Source organism: Lissotriton vulgaris, chromosome 9 (genome assembly GCF_964263255.1).
Source record: "Lissotriton vulgaris chromosome 9, aLisVul1.2, whole genome shotgun sequence".
Lineage (NCBI taxonomy): Eukaryota > Metazoa > Chordata > Amphibia > Caudata > Salamandridae > Lissotriton > Lissotriton vulgaris.
This window is the reverse complement of record NC_141697.1, coordinates 30,378,010-30,404,668: the sequence shown is the minus strand read 5'-3', so window position 1 is coordinate 30,404,668 and position 26,659 is coordinate 30,378,010. Positions and strand designations below refer to the sequence as shown.

General features: G+C 45.5%; 1 protein-coding gene across 3 annotated transcripts in view; it reads right to left on the bottom strand.

Annotated features, from left to right (window-relative positions):
* STRN3 (striatin 3) overlaps positions 1 to 26,659 on the bottom strand; it is a 1,097,014-nt gene that overhangs the window by 483,072 nt on the left and 587,283 nt on the right. For 2 of the 3 annotated variants that reach the window (XM_086936977.1, XM_086936979.1), the window contains exon 8: positions 22,969 to 23,079. The exons of the other annotated variant lie outside the window; for it this stretch is intronic. In XM_086936977.1, coding sequence (XP_086793103.1) covers positions 22,969 to 23,079 — 111 coding nt within the window. The remainder of the gene's footprint in view (positions 1 to 22,968; positions 23,080 to 26,659) is intronic. 3 annotated transcript variants of the gene reach the window in all.

The window sequence follows — 26,659 nt, the reverse complement described above, 5'->3', positions numbered from 1 at the left end:
TCCTATGGAGGTTGTTGATTTTGGCTGCAGGCTCGGTCCAGGGCGTTTATTGGGGAGGAACCAACAGATGAGCAGGTAAGTAGAGATGTCCATCAACGTCAGAACACTTTGGGATCTGGTCACCTGGCCGCAGGGTCAGAGACCGCAGGGGTGCCTTTCGACGTCAGGAAGATGCTTAAAGGTCCGGTCGCGGTGGAGGAGGGGTCGTCGTGAAGAGACTGCATGCGTCAACATGGAACCTTGGAGATGACACCCGCTGGGTGACCACTGCAGCACTGGTGGATCCTTAGGACATGGGTTGTGGACGATGGGTTAAGAGGTAAGTCTTGGAGTAGGGTTTCTTGGTCCCGCAGGGGCTAGATCTTCTGTGGACAGGACAGCTGTCTGTGGGAGTCTTAAGTCATTACTGAAGTGAGGGATCAGTCCTCACCAAGTCTGGAGGTTACTGATCCTTTTTGGAGCAGTTGTTTTCTTCGCGGCTGCAGACAGGCCAGTAGGGCTGGGGCGAAGTCAGTTGGGCCTGGAGTCTTCACTGCTGCGACATCTTCAGGATTCCAATCATCTTAGGTCATTAACACCTTGGCTGCTTGACTCATTCCCCTCCTGTGCTGGAGGTCAATGTAAATGGGTGTGGTCATGACGAGCTCAGCTCGTCATGAGCACACGAGCACCGTGCCTCATGAGCATCGAAGGGGTTAAGCACTTCTGGGTTCTAGGCTGCCCCCTAAATAATGTATTTTAGGGGGCATTTTAGGGGTCTCAAGGTAGTAGCCAATGGGCTACTGGCCTTAGGGAGACTTCACCCTTGGTGTGTTGACCCCACATGGGGGGAAATGAGCAAATTCCCTAACTCTGATTGGGGGATGCCCCATCATCAAGATAGCAGGCACTAAGGAGCGGGATTCACCCCGCCTGCCCCACCTGAGGGGTGGAGTTGGCAGAAGTGGGCACACCTCCAGGGCTTGCTAAAGTGTCCCGCCTGTCATCCCATCGAAAAAGGGGGAGAGACCGGAAGGGGTCCTGCTCCTGATAGCAGGAGAGGCAGGGGTTGTGTTGCGAAGGAGGCAAGGCCTTTGAAGCTCCCCTGCTACAGATAGCTCTTCTCGACCTGGGGAAGGTGTGAACACCTCTGCCCAAGAGGGGCTTTGTTTATGGACCCTGGGAGAGAAGGCTCCCACCCCAGGGTTCCAGAACCGGTCTCGTGGTGGCAGGCTAGAGTTCACCAGTCAGCAACCCAGCAGTGGTTAGTTTAGTTACAATCAGTGCAAGTTTATTATTTTGAGATGTTTGATACCAAACATCCCAGGCTTCAATAAGGCCATTATGGTGCTAGGAAACTCGAAATAACCAGTTTACAGACCACATTCTCAATATGGCTTTACTGGGCACTTCTAATATCTAAGTATGGCCGTAGATATTATGGGGGCCTGTCTGCTTGTGCCGATAGGTCCTCACATGAGGGATAGTGCACCCTGCCTTAAGGATGACTTACCTAGGCTTATTGCAGTGCTGGGAAGGCATGGCACACAGGGATGTATGCCACGTCGACTTTTTTCTTTTAGCTGCACCACAACCCACAGGCTGCAATGGCACTGGTGCATGTTCGTGGTGGGAAGCACAGTGGAAGGCCTCATGCTGAAGCCCTCACAGGCCTTTGCCCGAATACCATGCCCTTGGTATCATGGGTACCCCTTAGAATGGACTTACGTGTAGGCCAGAGTGATGCCAATTGTGGAAACAATGGTACAGATTTAGGTAAAGTACACAGACCCTGGGTACCTGATTGGCACAGACCCAGGGCACACTTAGTCAAAGTGCATCAGAAAACTGGCAAAAAGTGTGTGTGTTGGGGGGGGGGGGGGGGGGGGGGGGGGGGTATGGTGTTGTTACTGCAACAGAATCCCACTTTCTGGGACTGCTGCTTTTACGCTGGATGGTTATGAAGAAAATTGAGGCATGTGGTTGACCTGGAGACCCAGATTGGTTAACGTCTTGATACAAAGTTGGCAATGTTTTTTGTCTCATCTGGCGACTGTGAGAAAGTGCCATCTTTCTTGCATGGTATGCCCCCACTTTTTGCTGAATTGCTGATGTGCTTTGACTGAGTGTGCCCTGGGCTCCTGCCAACCAGGTGCCCAGGGCCTGTGTTCCTTCCCTAAAACTTAAAGTTGCCCCCTGAACCTAACCTACAATCCATGTCTTGTCTGAGAGGCTGCCTAGGCTGCCACACAGCAGACATGTTGCTGGATTCTGGGTAGAGAGCCATCCGCTCTCCTGGGTCTGCAACAATGCACGTCCTGGGCGAGGTGCTAGGTCTCCTCCCCCAGGATGGGCAGGGGAAGCTTCAAAGGCATGCGCCTTTGTGAGCTTCTCCAGACCACTTGCTGTACCCAGGAACTGGTCCCCACTGGTTCTGACCACCACTCTGGTGTGAAGACTGGCGGGAAACCCTACGTGAGGAAAGGGGGTGTGCCAGCCTGTGCCAACTCCACCCCACAGGTGGGAGAGGCGAAGTGAAGCACAACTCTGGGCTAGGGCCTTCTTGAAGATGGGGAGCCCTGCCCAATCATAGATAGGCTCCTGCCCCGCTCCCACAGGAGAGGAGCAGGATAGGGGGTTTACTCACCCCAGGACAGGGACCCATTGGTCCATGCCCTTACCCTACCCGTAACACCCCTAAATGTAGTATTTAGGGGCACCCTGAACCTTCCATCCTCAGATCCCGATTCGAAACAAGCAAGAAGATCAGGAAACCAAAAGACCTGCTGTGCTACTGCTCACAAGAGGACGACACCAACTGACTTGGTCCTTGAACCTGCGACACTCCGGCGCCTTCAGTGATCAGCAACCTCACAAACCCCGGAGGACCTGACTGCCTTGAGACTCTACCAAGACTGGTAATACCGTGAGCAGTGGTTATGCTCAAAAAGCAACACCCCTGGTACCAGCCAGGAACCGCGAATCCTGCACACTCTGCACCCAATGAGCCCGGCCCGTGCCTGAGTGGACAAAGACCCTGAGGACGGTCCCCCGGCGATTGTGACCTGAAATCCAGTGCCCAAGGATCCTCCTCGATGACCCAGATGACGCCTGCAGCCTCTCAACCAGGGACCCCTCCAACCGCGACCAGCGAAGGTAAGATTTCCCGATGTCAAAAGACACCCCTGCACCCAGCGCCCAACAACCCCTGTGCCCAACTCTGGGGTGCCTACCTATCCTCCAAGATCCCAACTTACCCCTTGAAGTGTCGGTTGCTCCTGAAGAATCTCCGTCCTGAGCCTGCAGCCTTTGTTCATCTTCCAAGTTCTCCATTGAATAACATTGAGCGCCCGACGGCTCAAAAGCACCCTGCACCCAGCCGCCCAAGTGCCCCTGGCAGTGCAACCTTGATCCAAACCTACTTCCCCATTTGCCCTGAGCAAGTGACCAGGACTCCAGCTCCCACAGCTGCGTGACCTGCTAGTCAGCAGTCACCAACCAAAGGCCCCCTGCCGCCCATAGGCTAACATTGGGCCTACTACCTCTGCACCCGGCTGCCCCTGTGCCGCTGAGGGTGTAACAACTGTACTTACCTGACCCTGGGAGACCCCTGAGTCTATGCCCAGAACCTTAACTCAGCCAGTTGAATATTTACCCAAAAGCCGATAACACTCTTTTCTTCCATAGGGTAACATTGACTGGTTTCACTCTGAATTTCTTCTAAGTGTGGAGTTTTGAAACTTTAAAATATTCATCTAAAATCAGCTGAACAACGAATTCGAATTTACTCACATGTTATCAGGAGAGAACCCAGTGCTGCATCATTTAGCCCAGCACTGAACCTGAAAAGTAATTTTAACCGCACTTACCAGTAACTTGAATTTCCTTCCATAGGAATCCATTTTCTGGTTTTCACCGGAAAAGTTTTTAAGTGTCGATTTTCAAAAACTACAAATATTCCTTAAAAATCGCGTGTAAGACTTAAACGCATTCTTTCAATTGTTTACAGGAGATACACCAGTGCTGGATCCAGGATCCAACACGGAGTAAGAAAAAGTAACGATAACAGTACTTACCTGCTAAGTGAATTTCCTCCCATAGGATAACATTGGTGATTCTTTTTTTTTTTTCCCCCCATTTTATTGTTTTATGCAAGGATATACAGAAATGGTCAATCACATATTACACAAAAGAAAAAATAAAAATACAAGGATAAATGGGAAGCATAAAGCAGTAAACAAAAAAAGATGAATCACAAGAGCATATCACTTCTATTATAAGCAGCATCAAATAGTGTCTAAATCCATTCAGTTATAAACTCCCAAATTTTTTCGCCCAGAGCTCTTCTTTTGACCCCCTTGAGTTTATATATAGCAAATTCGATATTATACATATATAATAATCTTTCCCTCCAACTAAAAAAAGAAGGGGGGTCTAAATTAATCCATTCCCTAGTATTACATGCTCGAGCTACCGCCATACAAATAAAAGAAAACATGTTAAAGGTTTAGGTCTTGACACTCCTGCCTCTAAACCAATTAATACCATCTCAGCCGTTACTTTAATATTAGACTTTACCACGGCACCCAAAAAATTCTCAATGTGTTTAAAGAAATCTCCCAATTTAGGGCTGCCAAAAAACATATGTTCAGCATCTGCAGCGTACAAACCACAGCGATTACATTTTGTCCCAGTTGTGGTACTCCATTTCGTAACTTTGCTAGGGGTTTAATAAAGATCATGTAAACACATAAAATGTTGAGATTTCATCATCCCCGTAAGTAAACATTCGGAGGCAAGTTTAACTGAATCAAAAACCCTAGTATCGGGTAGCCCCAATTTGCGAGCCCACCTCCCCTGACATTCAGTTAGGTCATCCCCAAATTCTTGCATCAAGCAAGAATAGAGAGTGCCTATTGGTGTTTTTTTTGCAAAAGATCCAGAAGGGGAATTCTATTCATTTTAGTAGCTGAGACAAGTGATGGATTTTGAAAAAAACTGCGGATTTGAAGAAACTTAAAAAAATCTTTTTACTTAAAGAGATTTTGCTCTGTAATTCTTGAAAAGAGGCCAACTGGCTTCCACAAAATAAGTCGCCCAAATAACAGACACCTTTCGAGTTCCATCTTATCTCTACTAAATCACAAAAGATTGCAGATGGTAATAAACCAGATGCTTCAAAAGGCGTGTATGCATTCAATTTAGTTAGCCCCAAATGTTTCCGAATTTTTTGCCAAACCGCAAAAGCTGCTTTCAATGTCTTAAATTTCGTCTTCTTGTAATAACTGGGCTCTGTCATCTTAAGAAAGTGGGATTTTGCTCTTTCTCCTAAAGTCAACTCATATATAGAGGGAGAGCTACAAGTAGGTATTTGAACTCGCTCCCCCATTATCAACGGACTAATAAATTGCAGAGTTGCCGCGAAGTAATAAAACAAAAAATACGGAACATTCCATCCTCCACAATCTTTGCTAAGAATCATTTTTTTGAGGGCTTTTCGATGTCGTCTATACCCCCATAAAAAACGGAATGTTGCACTTTCTAAATTTCTAATACAAATAGGGGAAAATTCCAGGGGTATAGAGCGAAAAAGATATAAGACCTTAGGTAGGATCAGCATTTTTCGAACATTGGCACTACCATGCAATGATAAATGTAAATGATCTAGCCGTTGCAGTGTGGAATTAATCTTAGCAAGCACTGGATTCATACTTAGATCCGGGATACTAGATACAGGCAACGAGATTTTGATCCCAAGATACGTGACCTCAGAAACAGTCGGGAAATTAGTCTGCATGTTATGCCCTGCACATAAGATCTGGGTTTTCGACAAGTTTAATCTATACCCGGAGAAAATGCCGAACTCTGTCGCCAGATCATTAATGGCGGGAACCGCATTCTGGACGTCAGATGTGACGACAACAATATCATCAGCGTAAGCTAATGCCCGATAGTTTACATTGGCCAAACAAACTGGTTTAATCCGCTCTTCCAAATTAAAGTAATTAAGTAAAGGATCAATATAAAGTGCAAAAAGTAAAGGAGAACAAGGGCACCCCTGTCTGGTGCCCCGGGTAATTGAAAAAATAGAGGATACCTGTGAGTTTGTTCGAATACGTGCTTTGGGGGTGACATATATAGTCTTAAGTGCAGTTATAAAACCCTCACCAAATCCCTTTCTACCCAAGATATCCCACAAATAAGCCCAGGCAACCCTATCAAAAGCTTTTTCAGCATCTAACAAAATTATTCCAATATTTGATCGGGTTGCCTGGGCCCAATCTAAGAAAGTGATAAGTCGCCGAATATGATCAGTCGTGTCACATGCAGGGATAAAACCATGTTGGAATCTAGAAACTAATTTAGTTATGACTGTAGAAAGTCGAGAAGCCAGGATTTTAGAAAATGTTTTGCTGTCTGCATTTATTAATGAGATAGGACGAAAGGAAAATGGTTGAAGAGGAGGTTTATTTTTTTTTTACAAAAACCGTAATAGTTGATTCTTGCCACGGCGAAGGAGGAGTACCCTGCTGTGCTGCTGAACATAAAGAGACCAATTCAGGTTTTAAAATGAATCGAAAAACCCTAAAAAATTCAAGAGGGATAGCACCGGGCCCTACTGCCTTCCCCTGCGCTAAAGATAGAAGAGAGGACTCTATTTCCTCCCAAGAGATAGGAAGATTTAATTGTTCTTTTTCCTCCTCTGTCATAGTGCCATTAATAGTTAATTCCATAAATTTCGATATCCTATCTTCAAGGTCCGAGCCATCATCATCTGTATAAAGCCTAGAATAAAATCCACGAAACACCTCCAGTATTTCTGAGGTATCATTGACAATTTCCCCTATATCGTCTATTATTTTGTCTATGGAGGAAAGTACAGCCTTCTGCCACAGCCTTTTAGCCAGATGTTTCCCGGAATTTTCCCCTACTTCGTAAACTTCCTCAGGAAATGCAGTAAGTTGTTGTGCAAATTTCTTAGCATAGCATTGATGGATCCTAACCTTATGTATCAGTAAATCTCTTAAAATGCTGTTGGTATCCAATCCTGTATTACATGCCCGCATTAATTGTATTTCAAGATCTCTCAATTTATGCATCTCAGCTTCCCCCTTCTTTCTAATCTCCCTCTGTTTTCTAAGAGAGTAGTTCAAGGTTTCCCCACGAACCCCACACTTGAAGGCATCCCATATTATATAAAGCAGCAGACCCTTTATTATTTTCAAAAAATTCAGGGACCCATTTACTCATATGTTCAATATAGGATGAGTCATACAAGAGTTTACGGTCAAAAGACCATGGTCTAAGGATTGGTGAAAAATTCCAATCAAGACTTAAAACAATAGGATTATGGTCAGAAATGACCTTGGGTAGAATCCTATATAATAGATTTGCAGAAATATTAATAAGGGCTGTAGCAACAAAAAAGTAATCAAGCCTAAAATGCTTCTGGTGAGGGGCGGAGAAGAATGTGTGCCCAGGCATCCCTCCAGCCTTGGCATAGCCTATATCCATCAACCCGAATTCCTGGACCAATCCTTTAACAGCTCTATATACATTTTTCTTTCTACCGACATAAGGATTGCCACTAGATAAGTCAAAAGTCTCTTCTAAATGTAAATTAAAATCCCCACACATTATTAGCAAAGGCGGCCATAAGGCCAGATCTATACTTAGTTGATGCAAAACAGAGGGATCATCAGCATTTGGCCCGTAAACTGAGCAAATAGAGTTAGTTCACCTATTTTCAATGCAGCTATAGCCCATCAGCCCAGTGGGTCCTCTTTGATATTTTTAACCTGTCCCAGCCCAAATTCTTTTAATATTGCCACTCCTCTTACAGTAGAGGTCTGTCGGGAGCAGCTGACAATCTCTAGCCCAAGGTCTTTAAGCCACCCTCTATTTTTCCACGCTAAATGACTTTCTTGGATACATAAAATGTCGACAGCCATGGTTTTCAACAACTTTCCGATTATACCTTTTTTTTTTTGTCATTTAGTCCACACACGTTCCATGAACATATAGATATTTTACCCATTATCATGTCTATTTGAGTATTTATCACATACCTCGGATGTATTGCTTAATATATCAAATATATTAGGATGAGAAAATACAAAGACAAGCCCAATTTGAAATTTAGTTGCCAATAATTGACCATTTACTGTTTTTCCTTGCCCCCAGAACCCCCCTTCACCGCTCCCCTCCCCTTCCACACACCCACCCTACCCCCCCCCCAGCCTTGCAACACCCTCCCAACAGAGGCGTAAGGACAAAGGTCCTCATTGATGGTGGGTGGCGTGGAGTAGTCCTCCTACCCGTGCTGATCAAACCCAACCTTATCTGATTAACACCCTAGACAAAAATACCCCATCCTATCAAAAGAAGCAAAAAAGGGAAGTAAGTCTTTCCCTAGATAGCCTTACATTGTGTCTATAAACTGCTGAGTTTTAATCTCAGATACAAAAAGGTTGTCTTCCCCTTATAGACAATTTTCAACTTTGCTTCAATAGGTGTCATTAATTGCCTAAGCCTCCAACGTTGCTGGACAGTTGTCTGACAAAAGTCAGGTCGGACAAAGAATTCCTGCCCATGTCCTTTCCTAGTTTTTTTAGGTCTGGCTAGATCATACAAGATCTCACGGAGGAGATAATTATGCAGACAAATAAGAATTGCCCTGGGTTGAGTCGCTGCCCTTCCCGCTTCTCGTCTTTGAGTAAAGAGGAAGCGATGAGCCCTTATGATCTCTTTATCCCAGTCCCAATCTTTAAGGTCCGTGAAAGCTGCAGCAAAGAGATCAACAACATATCGGCGAACATCTTTTCCCTCTGAAAGTTCCGGGATCCCCAAAATACGCAAGTTGTTCCGACGTGCCCGATTTTCCAGGTCAGTGAGTTTCCAGTCTATATCTAAATCATTTTTTGCATCTGACTAATTGAAGTTTTCTGGCTGGAAAGCTCATCCTCAACAGTTGAGACTCGGGTTTCCACTTCTTGAACGCTTGTGGTCGTTTCAGTGCAATTTTTAGCCAGTCGATGAACCACATTTTGCAGCTTACGGACAGCTTCCTGTGTCCGAAGCCCCTCTGCTTTAGTTTCTTCTCTGTGGGCCATAATGATTTTATACAGGGATGTTTGTAGGTTATAGATTGATTTTAGCGTAATCTCCCCTTCTCCTTCCTCTTCTCCTCCGAAATCATGCGCCTCACCCTGAATTTCTTCAGCTTCCGCTAATCCCTGCCATTGTGGTTGATTAATCATGTTAATATTGCTACTGGTGAGGGATTTCTGTGTTTCGGTGATTTTCCTAACTGTAGCATTCGGGGAGTCCGGTTACAAAACATCTTCTTCCAAGCTTATATTAGCATTATTATTATCTTCTCCCCAATCACCAGAAAAAGAAAGTTGTTCATTATCCGTTCCATCCCCGTCCTCTTCCTCTCCCTCTGACATGGAAAAGAACGGGCCCCCTGAATCAACAGATTCCACATCATTTACGGCAGAAGGCAAGATATCATTTTCCTTCTCAAAATTGTTCCCGGTCTGAGGTGAAACTCTGACCTCCCCAACTGACTGGCATAGAGCCGCCAGCTCCCCTTCCAAGTCTTGCTCTTGCCCTTGCTCTCTAGGAATTTCCACTAGAGGCATTGCAACTGAGGGTGAGTGGTTCAGAATAATCCTCTGTTTGGGAACTGCACCTGAGGTATCAGCGAGGCCATGACCGTTATTAGGCTTAGTTGTGGGAGGTATTTGCACAGAACTGCTAACAGTACCCACTATACCACCAGTGGTTTTTTTTTTTTAAGTAAGTCAAGTACTGTGCGCTCTTTAGTATTCTCATTACGCGCTCGGGCATTAGTGCTGTTCACAGGTGTAGTAGTGATGTTGGATGGAGGGTCCTCATTACATGCAGAAACAGCCACAGCATTGGTATTAGTTGCGCCTTTCCCTCTTCCTCCTCTGCCTTTGGGGGCCATAGCTATATATATATATATTCCCCCCCACCTTACCAAAGCGAGATATGTAAACGTAAACATTACAAAGAGTTAGTACCTACTCGCTGAAAGTCCTGTGACAGTCCAGAAAATCCTTTGAAAACACTTATAATCCGGCGCACCAAGTGTGAATTGCTGTTACTCCCGTTGAAAAAGAGCTTGCAGTCCTTTTCCGAGATCTTTTCCAATCTTTTCCAGAGTGCCCGTAGCTCCGAGTTAAACCGTTCGGTTGGAGCTGCAGCTTCACTTCACTGTTTTTATCCCAATTGTTCCCGTTTCCGCGGTTCGTTAAACCTATCACGGCTATCTCTCTCTACTCCCCAGAACGCCAATAATTGTGCATGATACTGAGACAGAGGTAAGTCGCAATCCTGCTCCCAACCCTGCCGACGATTGTGCACCTTAGCTTTCCACGGCACAAAGGCAAAGGTGAGCGCCGCAGTCTTGCTCCTGGCCCCGCCGATAATTATGCAGCCTTGCTCTCGCGGCTCGAAAGGCAGAGGTGAGCGTTGAAGCCACAGTCCTGCTCCCGGTCCCGCTCCAGGCTAACAGGCTTCACTTTTCCCCGCAGTCTTCCACACGTTTTTTCAGCAGCTCTGCCTCAAACACCGCAAGCGTCGAAAGCGCTGAAGCACCGCAACACAGGAAGCCATCAAAGCCGGTGAAAAACGCCAGGCAGGTCAGCAACAGATAGGAGGTCAGTACACCAGGTCACTCGGCCGCTGCATCGGCCGCCATCTTGCCTCAAGTTGTTGAAGGTTCAACATTGGTGATTCTATGTGAAAAAGTTTCTGTCAACTTTTTAAATACAATAATATTCCTTAAAAATCACTACTGTAACCAAAACGCTTTTACTCAACTGTTTACTGGAGATATCACAGGACTGTATCTAAGATCCAGTCCTGTGGTTACAAAAGTAATCCATAAAGTAACTAATTGGATTTATCTAGACATTCCCATTGAGCTCAATGTTGCATTGTGTTTGAAATTGTGTTGCCTATTGCAACAGCTGTAACTATTGTAATCAAAAAGACTATTGCCTATTTGAAAAGTATTTAACTAAAGTAACTCATTCTGAGAAAGTATATTTTGATACCTTGTTAGTTCTAAAATAAAAACAACTATATATTTTGATACAAAATAATTGGCCTAGAGTTCAGTTCTTGAGAGTGTGAGACCATTTGCTCACAGTGTGTACAACAAAAGCTTAGCACTGTCCTCTGATACTGCCTTACTGCTCAACCTAGCTCCCACTTTATAGAGTAAGGTTATATCTAACTTTAGCCTCTGCCAAACCTCTGGGGACTGTGAACTCTGTGCACACTGTACCTTACTGTGGTCCAGTATATACAGAGCCACTTTCCTTAAGCGACATACTCTTTATCAGCCAATCGTTCAGGTAAGGATAAACAAAGATCTTTTGTTTCCTTAAGTGAGCTGCGACTACGGCATACATTTGGGCAAAGTCCCTGGAGCTGATTTTTTTCCGACAGACATGTAGGACTTTGTATTGGACGTTTTGGGATCCTACTTTGATTCGAAGAAATTTTCGATGCTTTGTAGATATCGGGATGGGAAAGTAAGTATCTTGTAGATCTATCAAACACATCAAAGCCTGCGGGTACCTCTGGAGCCCAGGCTGGTGGGAGATGCTGGGGAGCCAGAGTCGGCAGTATACTGCTGCCCAGGAGGGTTCAGCAGTGCAGGACAATATAAGAGAACAATACCAGTGTATAATGCTCTATTTTGTACTAAATTAATATTAACTAAGTCCAGATATAGGGCATACCCCGCTAGTGCCGGCCCCTTCAATACCCAAATAGCCCATCCGGACAGAGCCAAGCACATGGGGAAGGGCGCTATTAAACCAAGTCTGGTGCTCCTAGACCGTTAGTGGAATTTCAGTAAGCACATATGGTCGATATGCATTAGGAACAGCTGGCAGGGAGTATTCATGAAAATTATGGTCATTAGCGTCCACAGCTGGGAAAGTGTCCCCTGAATTAAAAACTTCAAAGCGGAACGCGGCATCGGCTTTGATTACAAAAATCACAGTAGCGCCAGCATTAGGAACTCTGAGTTGCAGTAAATGTTGAGTAACTGCCGGACGGCAATTAACACCTTTAGCTACGGGTTGAGCCATAGCAAGTCAAAAACTGATTGAAACTGTAGCACAATCAGGATAATTAGTAAACACCTTTTAATAGTCAAGCTTGAAAAACCAACAGAACTAGGTGCTGCCAAATAACTGCAAAGGAGAAATCTCTAGTACCACCGACGTCTCCGGGAAAAAGTGCTAGGGGGTTTTGGACAAGCATATGAACTACTCAGGTTTTTCGCAAGTAACAGACCAAACGTTTACGGCACCATGCTGCAGGGATTCCTCACGTTCTAAAACATTCGTGGATTTATAAACTGGTTTCCTGCATGGCCCATTGTAGTTTCCCCTATGTAAGCCTAACTGTGCACGTTGTAGGCCTCTTTTTCCCTTGCACACATTACTATATAAATACATTTTGCTTTTAGGCCACATTTTACTCTCACAGTGAACCTCCATGTGCTTTTGCGGTCTGTTCTTTTCCTAGGATTTAGCCTCACCACCACCAACAAGGTCAAACAACAATGTCCCTTGTTATTCTTTCTGGCCAGGCAACAGCAACTAGACATAACAAAAGAATGCATCTGTTGTTTATGTGCACACATGCCCTATCATATAGATGAGCACATGAGCAGAAAACAGACACATGGAACAAGAGGTCTGAGACAACAGCACTGCGTCTGCTGAGATATAGAGCGTCCACCTGTGTACACTAAGGTACAGGGTCTGCCAGTAAACCTAGAGATCTTTGATATATATTGGCAAGGGAAGGGGGTTTAGGTTATTCTGCTCTATAAAATGACAGGGCTTTTCATGAGATATGGATTATCAATAGTATTTTTTAGTATGTTTTTTATTTTTATTTCAGGGAATAATAGTTTAAATAAATATTCTAAACTTCCTTCATGTCTCCTTGTCATCTTATTGTGGATGAGTGAGAGAGCTAAAGGGTGTGTCCTGTTACCACGATCCCTTAGAGGGTCGAGTGTTGTATTCTGGGGTGCCAATTCACCTGTTTCTCTGGTAAGGTTAGAAGGGCAAATGAGGGACTATAGCTAGTTGGACCCATAGATACTGAGGTACTATAGTGCCATAGTGACTCAGTCTCTATATACGGATGTTCTATGAGTCTAAGCATAGTTCTGTTCTAAAAGCAGAATCCCTGCAACACTTTCACTCCTGCACTCACTGACTGCTGGAGCCCTGCAGGTGCTCCGGAAGGTGTGCTGTGCCCTGCTAGGCCCTGCTGTGTCCGTAGACATCAAGGGCTGCGGCAGTGCAATGCAGCCAGAGGCCCGTCCTGGTGCTGCCGAGACATGAGGAGTCTGTGCTGTGACTCTTGTGCTCACCCCCTCCCGCAACCTACCCCCTAACCTGGAGGCTGTGTGGCTGTTGGCAGCACCCTGGCATCTGTTTTTGGCCTGGAGCCAGCAGCAGTCAATTTGCGCATTGGTCCCCTGGTTCTTTCTTACTCCTTAAACCAAAATCTACCATCTCTCCAGCTTAAGGAAGGGAGAACTGGGTGACTTATGTGCCTGGGCAACAGCAGGGGGCCTCAGATTTGCAGAATCTGTGCATGGAGAACCATGCCTCCAGCCACTGAGGGCAGTCTTCGGTCTGTGCGTGATGCTGGTGCAGACGAGGCTGGCGCAGACAGCTGATCGGACACCCGTCTAACATTATCAACCCTCTGAAGTGGAACCTGAGGAGCGCTACACCTCTAATCCAACGGCTAGACGGAGAAGTTCTTGACTACCTGCAATCTGAAAGATCGGTGTGATACTGCGGATTGCCTTCATCTTGTTTACCTGCACCTTCTTTGTGGATTCCTGAAACTGCACCCAATATGTGGCTTCTGATAGCTGAGGACGGCAGCTAGTGGAGCATGGTTAAACCAAAAAGCTCTAAACCTCTGCCACCCTGAAAGACGATAATGGCTATGCTGGTGGCTTCCACAGCACCGGTAGACCCGATCTGCCAACTTGAAAGTAGTCTTGAGAAGCACACTGCTATGTTTGATTGAATGCTGCAGGCCATCCAAGACTCTAAATCCACTATGGAGACCCATCTTGGGGATATCCAGAAGGAGACGGGACTATTGTGGGTGGCCAATGCCAAGCTCACGGAGAGGGTGGATGAGGTGGAATTTTCCATGCGGCCTTCCTTGACGACCATACAGGACCAACTGAATCTCTTGCGGACTGAGGTGCGTGACCATAAGGCAAGAGCAGAAGATGCGGAAGGGTGCTTAAGGTGAAATACAATCCGCTTCCTGGGCTTTCCCGAGAAAGTGGAAGACCCCAACCTGGAGCTATTTCTCAAGGACTGGTTATCTCAGACGGTCTTGGTCAACAAGATACCAACGTTTTTCTTGATAGAGAGGGCACACTGTATTCCTAACTGTCCACCTGTTCCAGGGGCATCTCTGCCCCGATGTTCGCGCACCTGCTTAACTACAGGGATCTCCTCCTGCAACTGATCCGGACGAAGGGCCCGGTACGTGTTATGGGAACACCATCACAGCATACCCGGACTACACAGCCAAGGTCCTGAGGTGCTGCAATACCTTTGGAGCAGTGAAGGTGCAAATGCTGCCACTGGGTCTGGCGTATGCCCTACTTTTCCCTGCACAGAGTGGTGGACGCTGAAGCAACTTACTGCTCTACACTTGAGAAGGCCTGGACGTAGCTGTGCACAAGGGAGTTCAAAACCAGTCAGGGGCGGAGGTCGAGGACCTACGCGGATGGTCCGACAGAAGAGCCAGACGCTACCACCCGTACGGCCCTGGTCGCATCCCTCCGATCTTTAATTTGACCCGGGTCTTTTGCCAAAAGGTGAGACCCATTATATGGCATATCTACATGAAACACCTCAACGTTCTCAGGAAATCCAGCGTACTGCATCCACACATTGCGGCGGAGCACCACATTGGTGCCCCTCACATGACCCAGGCAGTAAGTAGCATCCAAGCTAGTCCTAATGACCTGTTTAGCTGTGTCCCAGTCTCCTTGAATGGTTTGAGCCAAAGAGGCCCGACACTCCTTCAGGAGCAACGGCGGGATGTTGCTGGCCATGTCCTAAAGGGCATACGTAAAACAGCTTAAGAGGCAGACATATTGACTGACCTCAACGCCAAGCTGGTGGAAGACAACATCCGCTTCCCTAACATCTCAGTGCTCTTTGATTCCCTATCATAGGGGACTTGGGGAACGCATCTGGGCTGAATTTGCTGACAGAAGCCTGAACCATAAAATTGTCAGTAGTCAGGTGCTACATAACAAACACGTCTGGGTCGCTTGGTGCTAGTCTGATGCTTGGCCACCTGCCTATTCATCGATGGAAAAGAGCAAGACTTTGCTCAAGTAGTAAATTTGGGTCAGTCAGGGCTTCATTAAATGAAAAACAAGGTGTCAATGGTGAAAAACCTCTCTAAAGACAATTATCTTTACTACAACTGAAGGTAGCTGCAGGTCCAGAAACTCAGCTGCATGTCTAATCACTATAACAAATTATCCTCCATTAGGGGCTGAATGGATTAAACTAACCCTGCATCGGGGGAGGTGTACAGCTCGCTGGCCTCCTGAAAGTCCATATAGATTATCATTAATATAATGTAGAGACAAATCATATCAATCTTCACTGTCAGGTTGCTCTGAATATGAGCCAAAAAGTTAATGAAGCCTCTAAGGTCTTATGGAAGAGAAAATGCTTTCTCAGAATCTGAGCATACAGCAAATAGGTGCTTTGGAGTATTATCAAGCCATGACCATAGTCAGTGCTGAAGCAGATTCGGGTCTTACTTGGACACCGGAGTCAGCAGAGGATCGACCTCCTGCGAAGGTGGATCGGTATCGGTGAAGAAGCAACAGGCACAGATTACAGAATTGAAGTCGGCACCGGAGTCAGTGCAGATCCAGATGCTGGTTTGAGGGGCACAGATGGCACCAACAGCAGATCAGACAGCGGTAACCTGACTGAAGGCCCATGTGGCTCCTAGTAACCCAAAAGTATCAGGAGGAGCTGAAGAGTGCTAAAATGTGCTGCATAAACTCCTTAAAGGCCTTGACATGATGCTGTATCGCGCCAATGACAGGAAGATTCAGGGCATAACGATCCAGTTAAGGAATCGGGTCCACAACTGGGGATCGAGAGCATGATCGGTTTGAGACTTCTCTATGAACAGTCACGGATGGGGGTCGAGTCCCACTTCAACTTAAGATTCTTTTTAGATTTCAATTTGGACTTAAGACATGACCTCAACCGCGAAGAGGACATGTCATGAGAGCAGCCTTGAGAGCGCCAACAATTCTGCAACTCCAACATTCAGCATGACTTCTGCGAGTTCATACTTCTTTTGGTGTTTGGCTACATACAGCTTCGCTTCCCGTTTCTGTATCGCCTTTATGTGTTAGACAGCACATTCTTTGCTTGACTTGGAGTTGTGCTCGGATCACGTACTCAAGCTCTAATCTCCAAGTAGCGCCTTAACCGACACCGGTTTCCTGGCAATTACAGATTACTGCACGGCAGGAACCCTTAAGTCTCAGGAGAAGACATTGGTCACTTTTGCACTGGAAAGGATTTTGGAAGGAATTCATTATCAGAAGGAAAGAAAGCAGAACTCCAGATCCGTGTTTCAAGGCTCTGCTCGATCACTTTCGGGGTGGAGTAAGGCAGACGCGGAACGGCAAAACATCTTGCGGGAGGACTGCTGTAAAACATTACTGATCCAGTCTGGTGCCGGGGGAAAATGCCAAAGGTGAAGAATTTGTGGGTAGACGTTTTCATCAGAGCATTGAAAGATGAATTGGGCACCCTTTAAATCACAGTGTTGTTTTAGGATCTCACTTTTGCAACAGTGGCACCCACCCCAAAGTGAGCTAATTTTAAAATGGATAATCTTTACATATTGGTTTGAAAGTATTCGGTCCAGAAAAGTCAGAACCATCTCATTCAACATTAGTGGTAAATGGTTCTTGTTGATCTTTAATGTCAATGTTGGGAGGTGGTAAAATTCTACAGAGTAGCTAGCCTTTGAGGGGCCATGGAAGAGGATTGTCTTCTACAAGATAGTGCTCGTCTGCCCTTCCTGCCATTATATGGCCTGTGTAGTTCTAAAGGTGCACAACACTGTAGAGAAGGTGCCCTTTTATATTCTTTCATTTTTTTCTCAGAATTTCATCCTCTTGTGCTCTCCATCATACACTAGTGCATTCCAAGTACAAGTAGCATATTAAGTATGTGTTTCTGAACCTCACTCTTGAATCTAAACATTCAATAATAAGAATGCTTTTTTAATAAAATGATTATATTAACTTTGTTGCAGACTGTCAGCAGTGTCTAAGGCACATTGTATTCCAGTGCTGGAAATTATATTTCACTCTTTCACTATTCTCTAAGCTTTTTCCTAAGACTTCCAGATAGGAGTTTAAAGGGGCCATCAGGAGAATGATGTCACAATAGACCTCACATCAATAGCTTACATTAAAACAACGTTCTGGAATGCCTACTGCTGTTGATTGATAAAAATGGAGGTTTGGGCGGATGGCGTGGCCTGCCTGACTCCAAAATGGCCACAGCTTGAGCGAGCTCCTAGGGCCTCCCAAACTATCCTGCAGACATCACCTTCATCCTGGCTCATAAACTTGCTGAAATTGTTGGTGGAGTTGCAGATGTAAGCCAGCTATCCGGGAAAGTGCTTGGACAAGAATTTAAGGCACACACCGCATTGAGTTTGGTCGTGAGAGGAATGTGGCCTGTCGTCATGGCAATGAGGTGAGCGGTGGAGACGTGTTCCTGCGCTTACCTGCCTGCCTGGACGCTCCTCAGCGGTAGTGAGTGATGGCCGCTGCTGGACGCGGTTGCAGGAAATGGTGCTATGTGCCTGCAGAGTCTTCCCGCTGTGAGGGTCTGTCACCGAGCCACAGATCAGCAGCCCATAGGGTGCTGTAGCCCGGGTCTCCACGTGGTGGTGCTGTGGCGGGCGTTCAGCCCTTGCGTAGTGTGGAGGCAGCGGAGCCGTGAGTACGCCTGAGACCTGGCTGGACTGCCCATGAGGGGCGGCGAGGCAGTGTCGGACCCCGCACAACAACTGACACTGCGGAGCTTGGCAGACGTCGGTGTGGCCGCCCCTCACCTGACATTGCAGGCAGCTGGCCGGGGGTGCTCACCTCGAATCAGCATGCCCTGGCCTTTGCTAGGCGATGCTGGGGGTCTGTGTGCACCACGCCTGAAGTCTTAATCTTAGTGTCCTGGGGCGGCGGGGAGCGGTCGGCGCCCATCACCAGGCTCAAGCTGCGATTGCACAGTCAGCAAGTGATGCCCGGTGCAACACGCCAGTCTTGGGGACAGTCCCCAGTTTCCAGCTGTAACAACTAACCAACAACCCCTCCACCCGCGCAGGTGGTGCCACCCATCAGTCTGCTTGGCACTGTCGTCCACAACAAAATTGAAAAGGACCCGGCCCAAATTACAATTTGAGCACCATAAATCCTCAACGGGTCAGAGAAGAGGACGCTGACACAATGGCATCTGAACAGTGGCCACAAGCACAGACAATGGTGAAGATATACGCCACACCTTCTCAGCCATGCAGAAAAGCATCACTACCATTGATGGTAAGCTTGATTCACTTTCCTATAGGATGAATCGCATGTCTGAGCGCGTGGACAAGCATGCTGAAAGGCTTGACATGGTGGAACGCAGTGTGTCCAAAACTGAAGATGCGCAATTTGAGGCAGCGACCGCACAGAAGCAAATGGGGAGGCTGTTGACCTCATTGTGGGACAAAACTGAAGACTTAGAGGCGCGCTCTAGGCGCAACAATGTGCGCATTTTGGGCCTACCGGAGACCACAGTGACTGGGAGTACAGAGCTGTTTACTGAACAATTGCTGGTCTCACAACTTTGGTGTGAAACATTTTCTCAGGTATTCATTGTGCAGCCCTCCCACTGCACTCTGGCCCCGAAACCTCCTCCAGGGGCTACCCCCCCCCCGGGCTGCAAATAGCAGACTACTCAACTACAGAGACAGGGAAGCAGCGTTACATAAGGCCAGAGAATTAAGTGTTCGCAAATATGAAGACTCAGAGATAACTCTGTTTCCAGATACAATTTGAACCCATGAAGCGTAAGCTAAGAGAACTCAAGATGGATTACGCTATGTTGGCATGCAACAGCAAAACCAAGATATATAATGAGCCCAAGCTTCTGCAAAAAAAGGCAGAAAGCTTGATAAAGTCAAGGCTGGCACTGTCTCCCTAGGATCAACTGAAAGAGGCGACACCACGCTTAGCAACCAAGAGGAATAACCACTCCACTGGGGAAAACACAGGAAGCGTTGTGTGTGGCGTTGGATCATGAAGCAGCTTTCCAGGATGCAGCGGCGAGGTGCCCCATCAAGATTGGCGCTCGACAATTGGCGCGTCCTGGTACCGCGGGGCTACACCAGTGACAGATTAATAAGTTACTGCAAGCTCAACCCATTGACAGTGACTCCACACAGACTAGGTCAGCTCCCACGTAAAAGTGGGCTGCTATTTACATAGCCTGGATCTTATAACCTTTATTGTAGGTGAAGTTAAATGACGAGTGTGTTCAGGGTGCGAGCAGCTACTGCCCCCACAGGTAATCTACAACAGGGGGTAACTAACTGAATTCCTTTTTTCTTGTTTTTTCTTTAATTTCTAGAATTGGGGAAAGAGTAACATAATCTTCCAATTCAGCCATGTTGTATGTTTTGAGACGTGGCGTGGTGTTTGGGCGGGCTGGGGATAGTTTAGTTCTAAGGTCAGCAAGCAGTGTAAGTTCATCAGTGTATAGGTGTGCAACCTGGTTACTGAGGTGCTTTCGGTCCACACTTCACTCTGCAATGTTTAGTCGGTTATGACAATGGATCCATGAGCACTAATACTCAACTAAACTTTATGTCTTGGAATGTGCATGGCCTAAATGATCACAGAAAGAATTGTAAAGTGGTGGAATATCTGCAAAGGCAGCATATTGATGTGGCTATACTGCAGAAGACCCACCTGACCCCCCCCCCCACACTAGCCTGATGACACAGAAGCGAATCGAGGGCATGTGCGTGGCATCTGTATTTAAATGACATGCGAGGGGGGTTGTTGATTTGGGTGCGTAAGATTTCAAGCTTGCAGGTACAGGGGGTGGAGGTTGACTCTTGTGGTGGATATATGATAGCCAGTTGTCGCAAAGATAGTTTCAAGGCAATTCTGGCTGGATATATGGGCCCAATCAGGACGACCCACAATTCTATCACGCACTGCGTAGCTAACTTGCAAGGTACTCTCATATACCTCAGTTATGGGGTGGAAACTTCAACCGTACACAAAATCCGGATCTGGAGAGGTCCAAGGGTCCCCCCAGATGACCATATGGTGCAGCTGCTGCTATTGAGGACATAGCCGAAGCTGAAGGCCTCATAGATATCTGGCATCACCTCTCACCCCTGGGTAGGGGATACACACACTACTCCTTGGTGCATGATACGCACACCAGGATAAATGATTGTCCTTCATGGGTGATTGCTTAAACATGCCACGCACTGACTCGGACCACTCATCAGTTTTGTTGAAACTATCAATTAGCAACATGCCCGAAGGGAGAATACCTGGTGCTTCCTGCAATATTCACTACTAGATCCAGTCTACTGTGACAACCTCAGGAAGGCGACTGATGAGTTTTTTGCCACTAACCTATGGAGTGTCACCAAGATGAGCACTATTTGGGAGAAGTTTAAGGTATACATGTATGGCATAACCATTTCCAAACAGTTAGGGGTCCTCCGGTGGATTCGTACTCCGCTGCAAAAGGTGGAAAGGGATCTGAAAATCCCAGAGAGGCAATTCAAGATATTAGGGACCCTAAACTTCTCTCGCAAATCAGGGCACATATAGCAGACTTTGATGAGCTCTGCAGTACTGAGATAAACCTCTAGGCAAATAGGCTACTGCCAGGGTATACGCAGAGGGGGATAGGTCAAGCGCCACGCTAGCTGCCTTGTCACAACCCACTAGAAGTCCTAATGCCTCAAGTCTAGCTTCTGAGGCGGATGATCTCAGAGTCGATCCTCTCAGTGCATGCTTCCTCCTCAGAAGTATTTATAATTCAGAGTTTTCTTCTTAACATTTGGTGGAGTCCTTCTTCATGCAGTGTTTCGAGGGTGACACAGAAACAGAAGTACAGGTGCAGAGGACTTGACTTGGCAGGGGATTGATGCTGATACACCCCACCCAGACAGAATACCAAATGCATGTGCAACATTCTTCCCTGCAAATCTGGTTTCTTCTTCAAATTCTTTATATGCACTTAGTGGCATATCAGATCCCCCCTCTGTTCCACTCAGCTTTAATAAGCTTATAGTCTAGCACATCATTACTGAATTTTATTCAAAAATGATGACATACCAAACACTTGATTGGTCATGATGTATTGGAAGGAATGGTGGCAGATCCTATGCCTGTCAAAGACCAAAGAGGGTGCGGCATGATGGACAAAAACATAACGATGTATTTTCCATTACAAATCTTCTCAGTGATTCCCATACAATGCAAAACATTGGAAGTAAATAATGGAACCATGGCATCTAGCACCACACACTCTTGATATCCCAGACACCCGCCCTTCCTCTTGAGTTCAGTTAATAAAGGAGGCCCGGAGGTCCTAGGGCAAATGCAAGGAATGGGTGCCTATGCCTCACAGTCAGTTACTAATGGAATCATTGGGCCCACTCCAGTCAATAGGAATAGTGTAAGCACACTTGTAGGGTGAAATGGTTGCAGGGGCCATCACACATCATTTGCATCTCCATACAGGGGACAGAGACTCTCAGAATACTCTGATGAGTGATAGTCAATGAAGTTCTTTCTGCCATATTCTACAAATTCAGGTGACTAGAGCAGAGCGTGAGAAATCAGAACATGCATTTATAAAGAAACACTTTTTCAGCAAGAATCACAAGGCTTCTTTAGTACAGAGCATGCCAAAATATGTAAGAGATATTGCTTATAGCTGTCTTAACAGGGAGAAATATAGCCATTCCAACAGTTAATCCAGGAATGTTCTAGCTGGCTGTAAAAAGTAACATGTTAGAATAGTTGACAGAGCTCAAAAAGATAATTCATATTAACCCACTATTGGCCCTTTAAGTGGCAACATTTGCGGGCACAAAAGCAATGCACTTGTCAGACCATGAATTGCCACACTGCAAGGAGATTACCAAACAAATGAAGCAATTCCTTAATCACAGGGAAGAGCCTAATAGAACATTTTGAAATTAGCACATGGACTGGGACGTACGTGAATAAAGAAGGACATAGGGAAAATAGGGTGGTGAGGGTTATCTACAGAAAAGGGATGGTAAGCTCCAACAAGCAGACTCAAGTAAGGTACACGTTGCCACTGCATGCACTCTTCAGTAACCAGCTAGTAGAAACACATCAGAAAAGTGTGCACTGCTACTTGAGTGGCTGTTGGCAATAAAGAAGAAGAGAACCTTGGTCAATTGAGTCATGCCTTACAACAATAAGGTAGTTTCATCCATAATAGTTTTCGTTCTTAAGGTTGGTGTTTTTTTGACATAGATAATTTTGTGTGCATAGTTTGCTTTTTTATCACCATGCGCTCCTAAGGACAGACGCACAATGTTTTCAGTGTTGATGTTTTTCAGACAAAGAAAGAGAAAGCAAACATTTTTTAAATGAAATTCAGATCAATAAATTGAGATAAAGTATGCTGTGGTTCTCACTGAAGGAAACTCTGCCGATTGATAGAGTGAAAGAGATGAGAAAAAACCTCCATTTACGAAACACAGAAATCAGACTAACATTTGGCCTAGAATAGAAAGAGTTCTTTTTAAATGATAAGTATGAGCACTTACTCTTTACCCCCTTCTTCCCTTTCCGCTCCTTCTTGTACTGTTCCTTCAGTTTACTTATAATCCCCTGGTCTACATCCCAAACCTCAGCAGTTGGGGACAGGTCATCCTTGTCTGCATGCAGCATATTATTAAAAGAAAAAGAAATCAGCCATTGGCAATGCAAGCAATTAGTAACTATCAGAATTCAACACATTTTCATTAACAGATGTATTGTTAGTTTCAACATAAAAGTGCACACTAACTTTTATACTTTCAGGAACATGTTAGATGAAAAATGATACAACAATTCTAACAGCACACATCTTCACTTTAGTATTAGATAGCATCACACCAGACCTAAATAAACATTACCTTGTGGATCAGTGAGTGACAAATCAGATTCACCAGTACTTTCAGCTGGGATAATTAATCAATTTCAGTCCTTTTTCCTCCATGAAAACGTTTTGAAGGCATCTATTCAACAATTAAGAACACATCACAAGCAAGGGCAAATTCCAATGGCAATAACTGTGGGCATGGGCCCCTACCAAAAGGTGGGTGGAGCAAATAATTGTATGCTGAATTAAGTCTCCACTACCTGGAAGGCGGTGGATCTGAATAGGTGTTGGTACGGTTATATTCCCAGTACTCGACGTAGGCAGAAATCCCAACCCCCACCTATTTTTGAAAAATCAAAATTTCTACTAGTAAGTAATGCTCTGCAGTACTTTACTGACAAGTGGGAGTATGCTGGATAGCTTTGATATTTATCTGATCTTTCTGCTTGATTCTGTGCAGTTCAAATTACAAAAAGGCAAAAAAAAAGCTAGATACTCTTCTTCTCCAAGAATTTAGCACCCCCATTGGAAAGACTACGGAGAGATGTGGTACACTGGGCATCTCTTCCACTAACCCTTTTGGGTAGAGCTGCACTGTATAAAATGATGGCCCTGCCCCGGTTCCATACGCCCTGGACAATACACCGTTTCCAGTTCCACCTAGGTATTTTACGCAGATAGCTACGCAGGTGTTACTACTTCTTTGGGCAGCTGCCCAGTCAGCATAGCGCAGGCTAAGTTACATAAGAGCTGGTACGACTGAGGCATAGCGCTTCCAGACCTCAAACTATACTATCGGGCGGCACACCTTAAGGTCATTAATCAGTGGCTGCATGCACCGCAGGATGACCCGGTGTACAGAGCAGACAGAGCCCAACTGGGAGCAAATCGGATGCTCACAGCATTATATGATAAAGGACTAGCGATGAGACTGCAGGGCCCTACAAAACATACAGCATCCTTGTGGCATACAGCGTTGGCACGGCTAGGGTGGAGAGGGGTTATTACTAAGCTTACCCCATTGTAGGATGCCAAGAAACTAGGACAGCTGAGAAATAGTAAAGGATTTGATCAGTGGGACACTATCGGTATCGCCACAGTAGGGGATCTTTGGGACAAAGGGACCGTAATTCCCTTCGCCCAAATCCAACAACAATACGAATTGGGCCCGACCGAGACCTACAGGTATACACAAATAAGACATGCATTACTAATAGCGATCCCAAACTGTACAGATGTTCCTGAGGCCTCCCCATTGGAAGACCGACTTCTGACGGATCACATGCAAAAACGCGCCACGTCCTTCACCTATAGAAAACTGATTAACAATTTACCGGACCCAACAGTCTCCCTTAAGGGGAAATGGGTGACAGAGATAGGTGATATAGACGACTCGGAGTGGTTGGATGCCCTGGCCTCACCAAATGAGGTGGGAATCCCTGCAAGACTTCGACTAGTGCAACTTAAATCTTACATAGGGTATACTACACTAGAACCATGTTGTTTAGGATATCACGGGCACAGCACCCATATTGTTTAAGAGGATGCGGGGAGGAGGGATCTTTCATGCACACGATATGGGAATGCTCCAAAATAGTGGATTATTGGAGGCAAATAATGCAAACAATTTCTCAGGTGATGGGGGTGTCGCTGCTGCCAGAGCCGCGTAGATGTTTACTCAATATTTGGGAACCAAATGACCTTACACGCTATGGTCAAACATGGGTCACAACGGGGTTTATGGTGGCGAAAAGGAATATCGCACAGTGGACTTACCGACGCTGGAGGCCTGGTGTAGAGATATGGATCTTAACATGGTAACCGAAAGAACTGTGTACATCACGCGTAAGTGCCCCCAAAAATGGGCTAAGATCTGGGCAGCCTGGAACACATATAGAGGGGAAATTTATGACCCAATTCCGGAATCAGATTCCGATAGCTCTGACGAGGAGTAGGGGAAACCGGGGGGGGGGGGGGGGGGCATTTGGGGAGGGGGGGGGGGGTGTTGTCAATGGCTACCCTACTGGAAATTTAGATTAGTTGCATTTGTGAATGGTAATAATTGCAGAAATATGACTCCGTGCTGTATGGCTCCTACTCTATGTATGTATCGTCATTGCCTATGTATTAAATGAATAAAAACATTAAAAAAAAATTTTTAAAAGCTAGTTACTCCTGTTTTAATTTTTTTAATAGGATCCAGTTACCTGTTAGTAACACAATATTATGCCATTTCTAAGGCTGGTTAATTGGAAATCAACCAAAGCAAAGCATTTAAAAGAGCAACACATTTGTCTCTCTGCCCATACGATAAGCATGCATTCCAGAAAGAGTAAAGGAAGAAAGCATGCATTCCAGTTTTATTCTTCTGCATGCACATGCCCCATCACTACATACCAAGGACACTTCAGGTGAATTTTTATTTACTACGCAATTAATTAACTTCATAACAACTGTGCACTATTTTACTACCTAAGAAATTATATGAATGGTGCAAACTATTCTCCAGAAGGCGTTTGCTTAAAAGAAAAAGAAGAAAAAAAGATTTGTGGATAACAGTGATTGTTCTGGGTGTTTATCATGAAAAGGTGCAAACTGGTAGACAATTTGCATCCAGTTGAGTAGCAGAAATGTTTAAGGAAGAAAAAGTTGTAATTTTAGTTCTTCATCATGGCCTTTGGCTGTTAAGTAACACAGTAGCATATCTGTTTATATGCAGAATCCGGTAACATGTATTAAATACAAAGAACTTAAATTTAAGATTAAAAACCGACAACAGGAGGCAACCTACTGTTCTCATTTTATCGGATGCTGTAGAAGTAAGAACAAGTTACTTACCTTCGGTAACACTTTTTCTGGTGGATACAGTATATGCCTGTGGATTCCTCACCTTTTGAATTACCGCTTGCGCCAGCATTCAACTGAAACTTTTCCCAAGCTCTCCCACGTCGACGAGGACGTAACAATGACTCGGCTCGTGACTCCGTCTGATGTCATCGGAGCCATAAGAAGACCTCGTCGGCGTGCGGACGTCAGTTCCCCCCCATTTTTTCCTTGCCCTCGAGGCGAAAGGACGGACCGACAACATAATGCAAGTGTACACAGTATATAAAATATATACACAAATATATAGTATATGAGTAAAGCGGAAAAGCTAAAACCAAAGCATTTCCTAACCACCAACAGTGCAGCAATCAATTGATATAGGACAACACAATGTCATACAATAACAAGCATTAAAAATGCAAAAGGTCTCGCCTTTCATTAAGTGAAAGCCATTTGCTGCGCTATACAATACTATTAGCAAAGCAAATGGCTTTAACTTAATCAAAGGGAAGACCTATTGCATTTTCAATGCTTGTTTTAAGAGGACT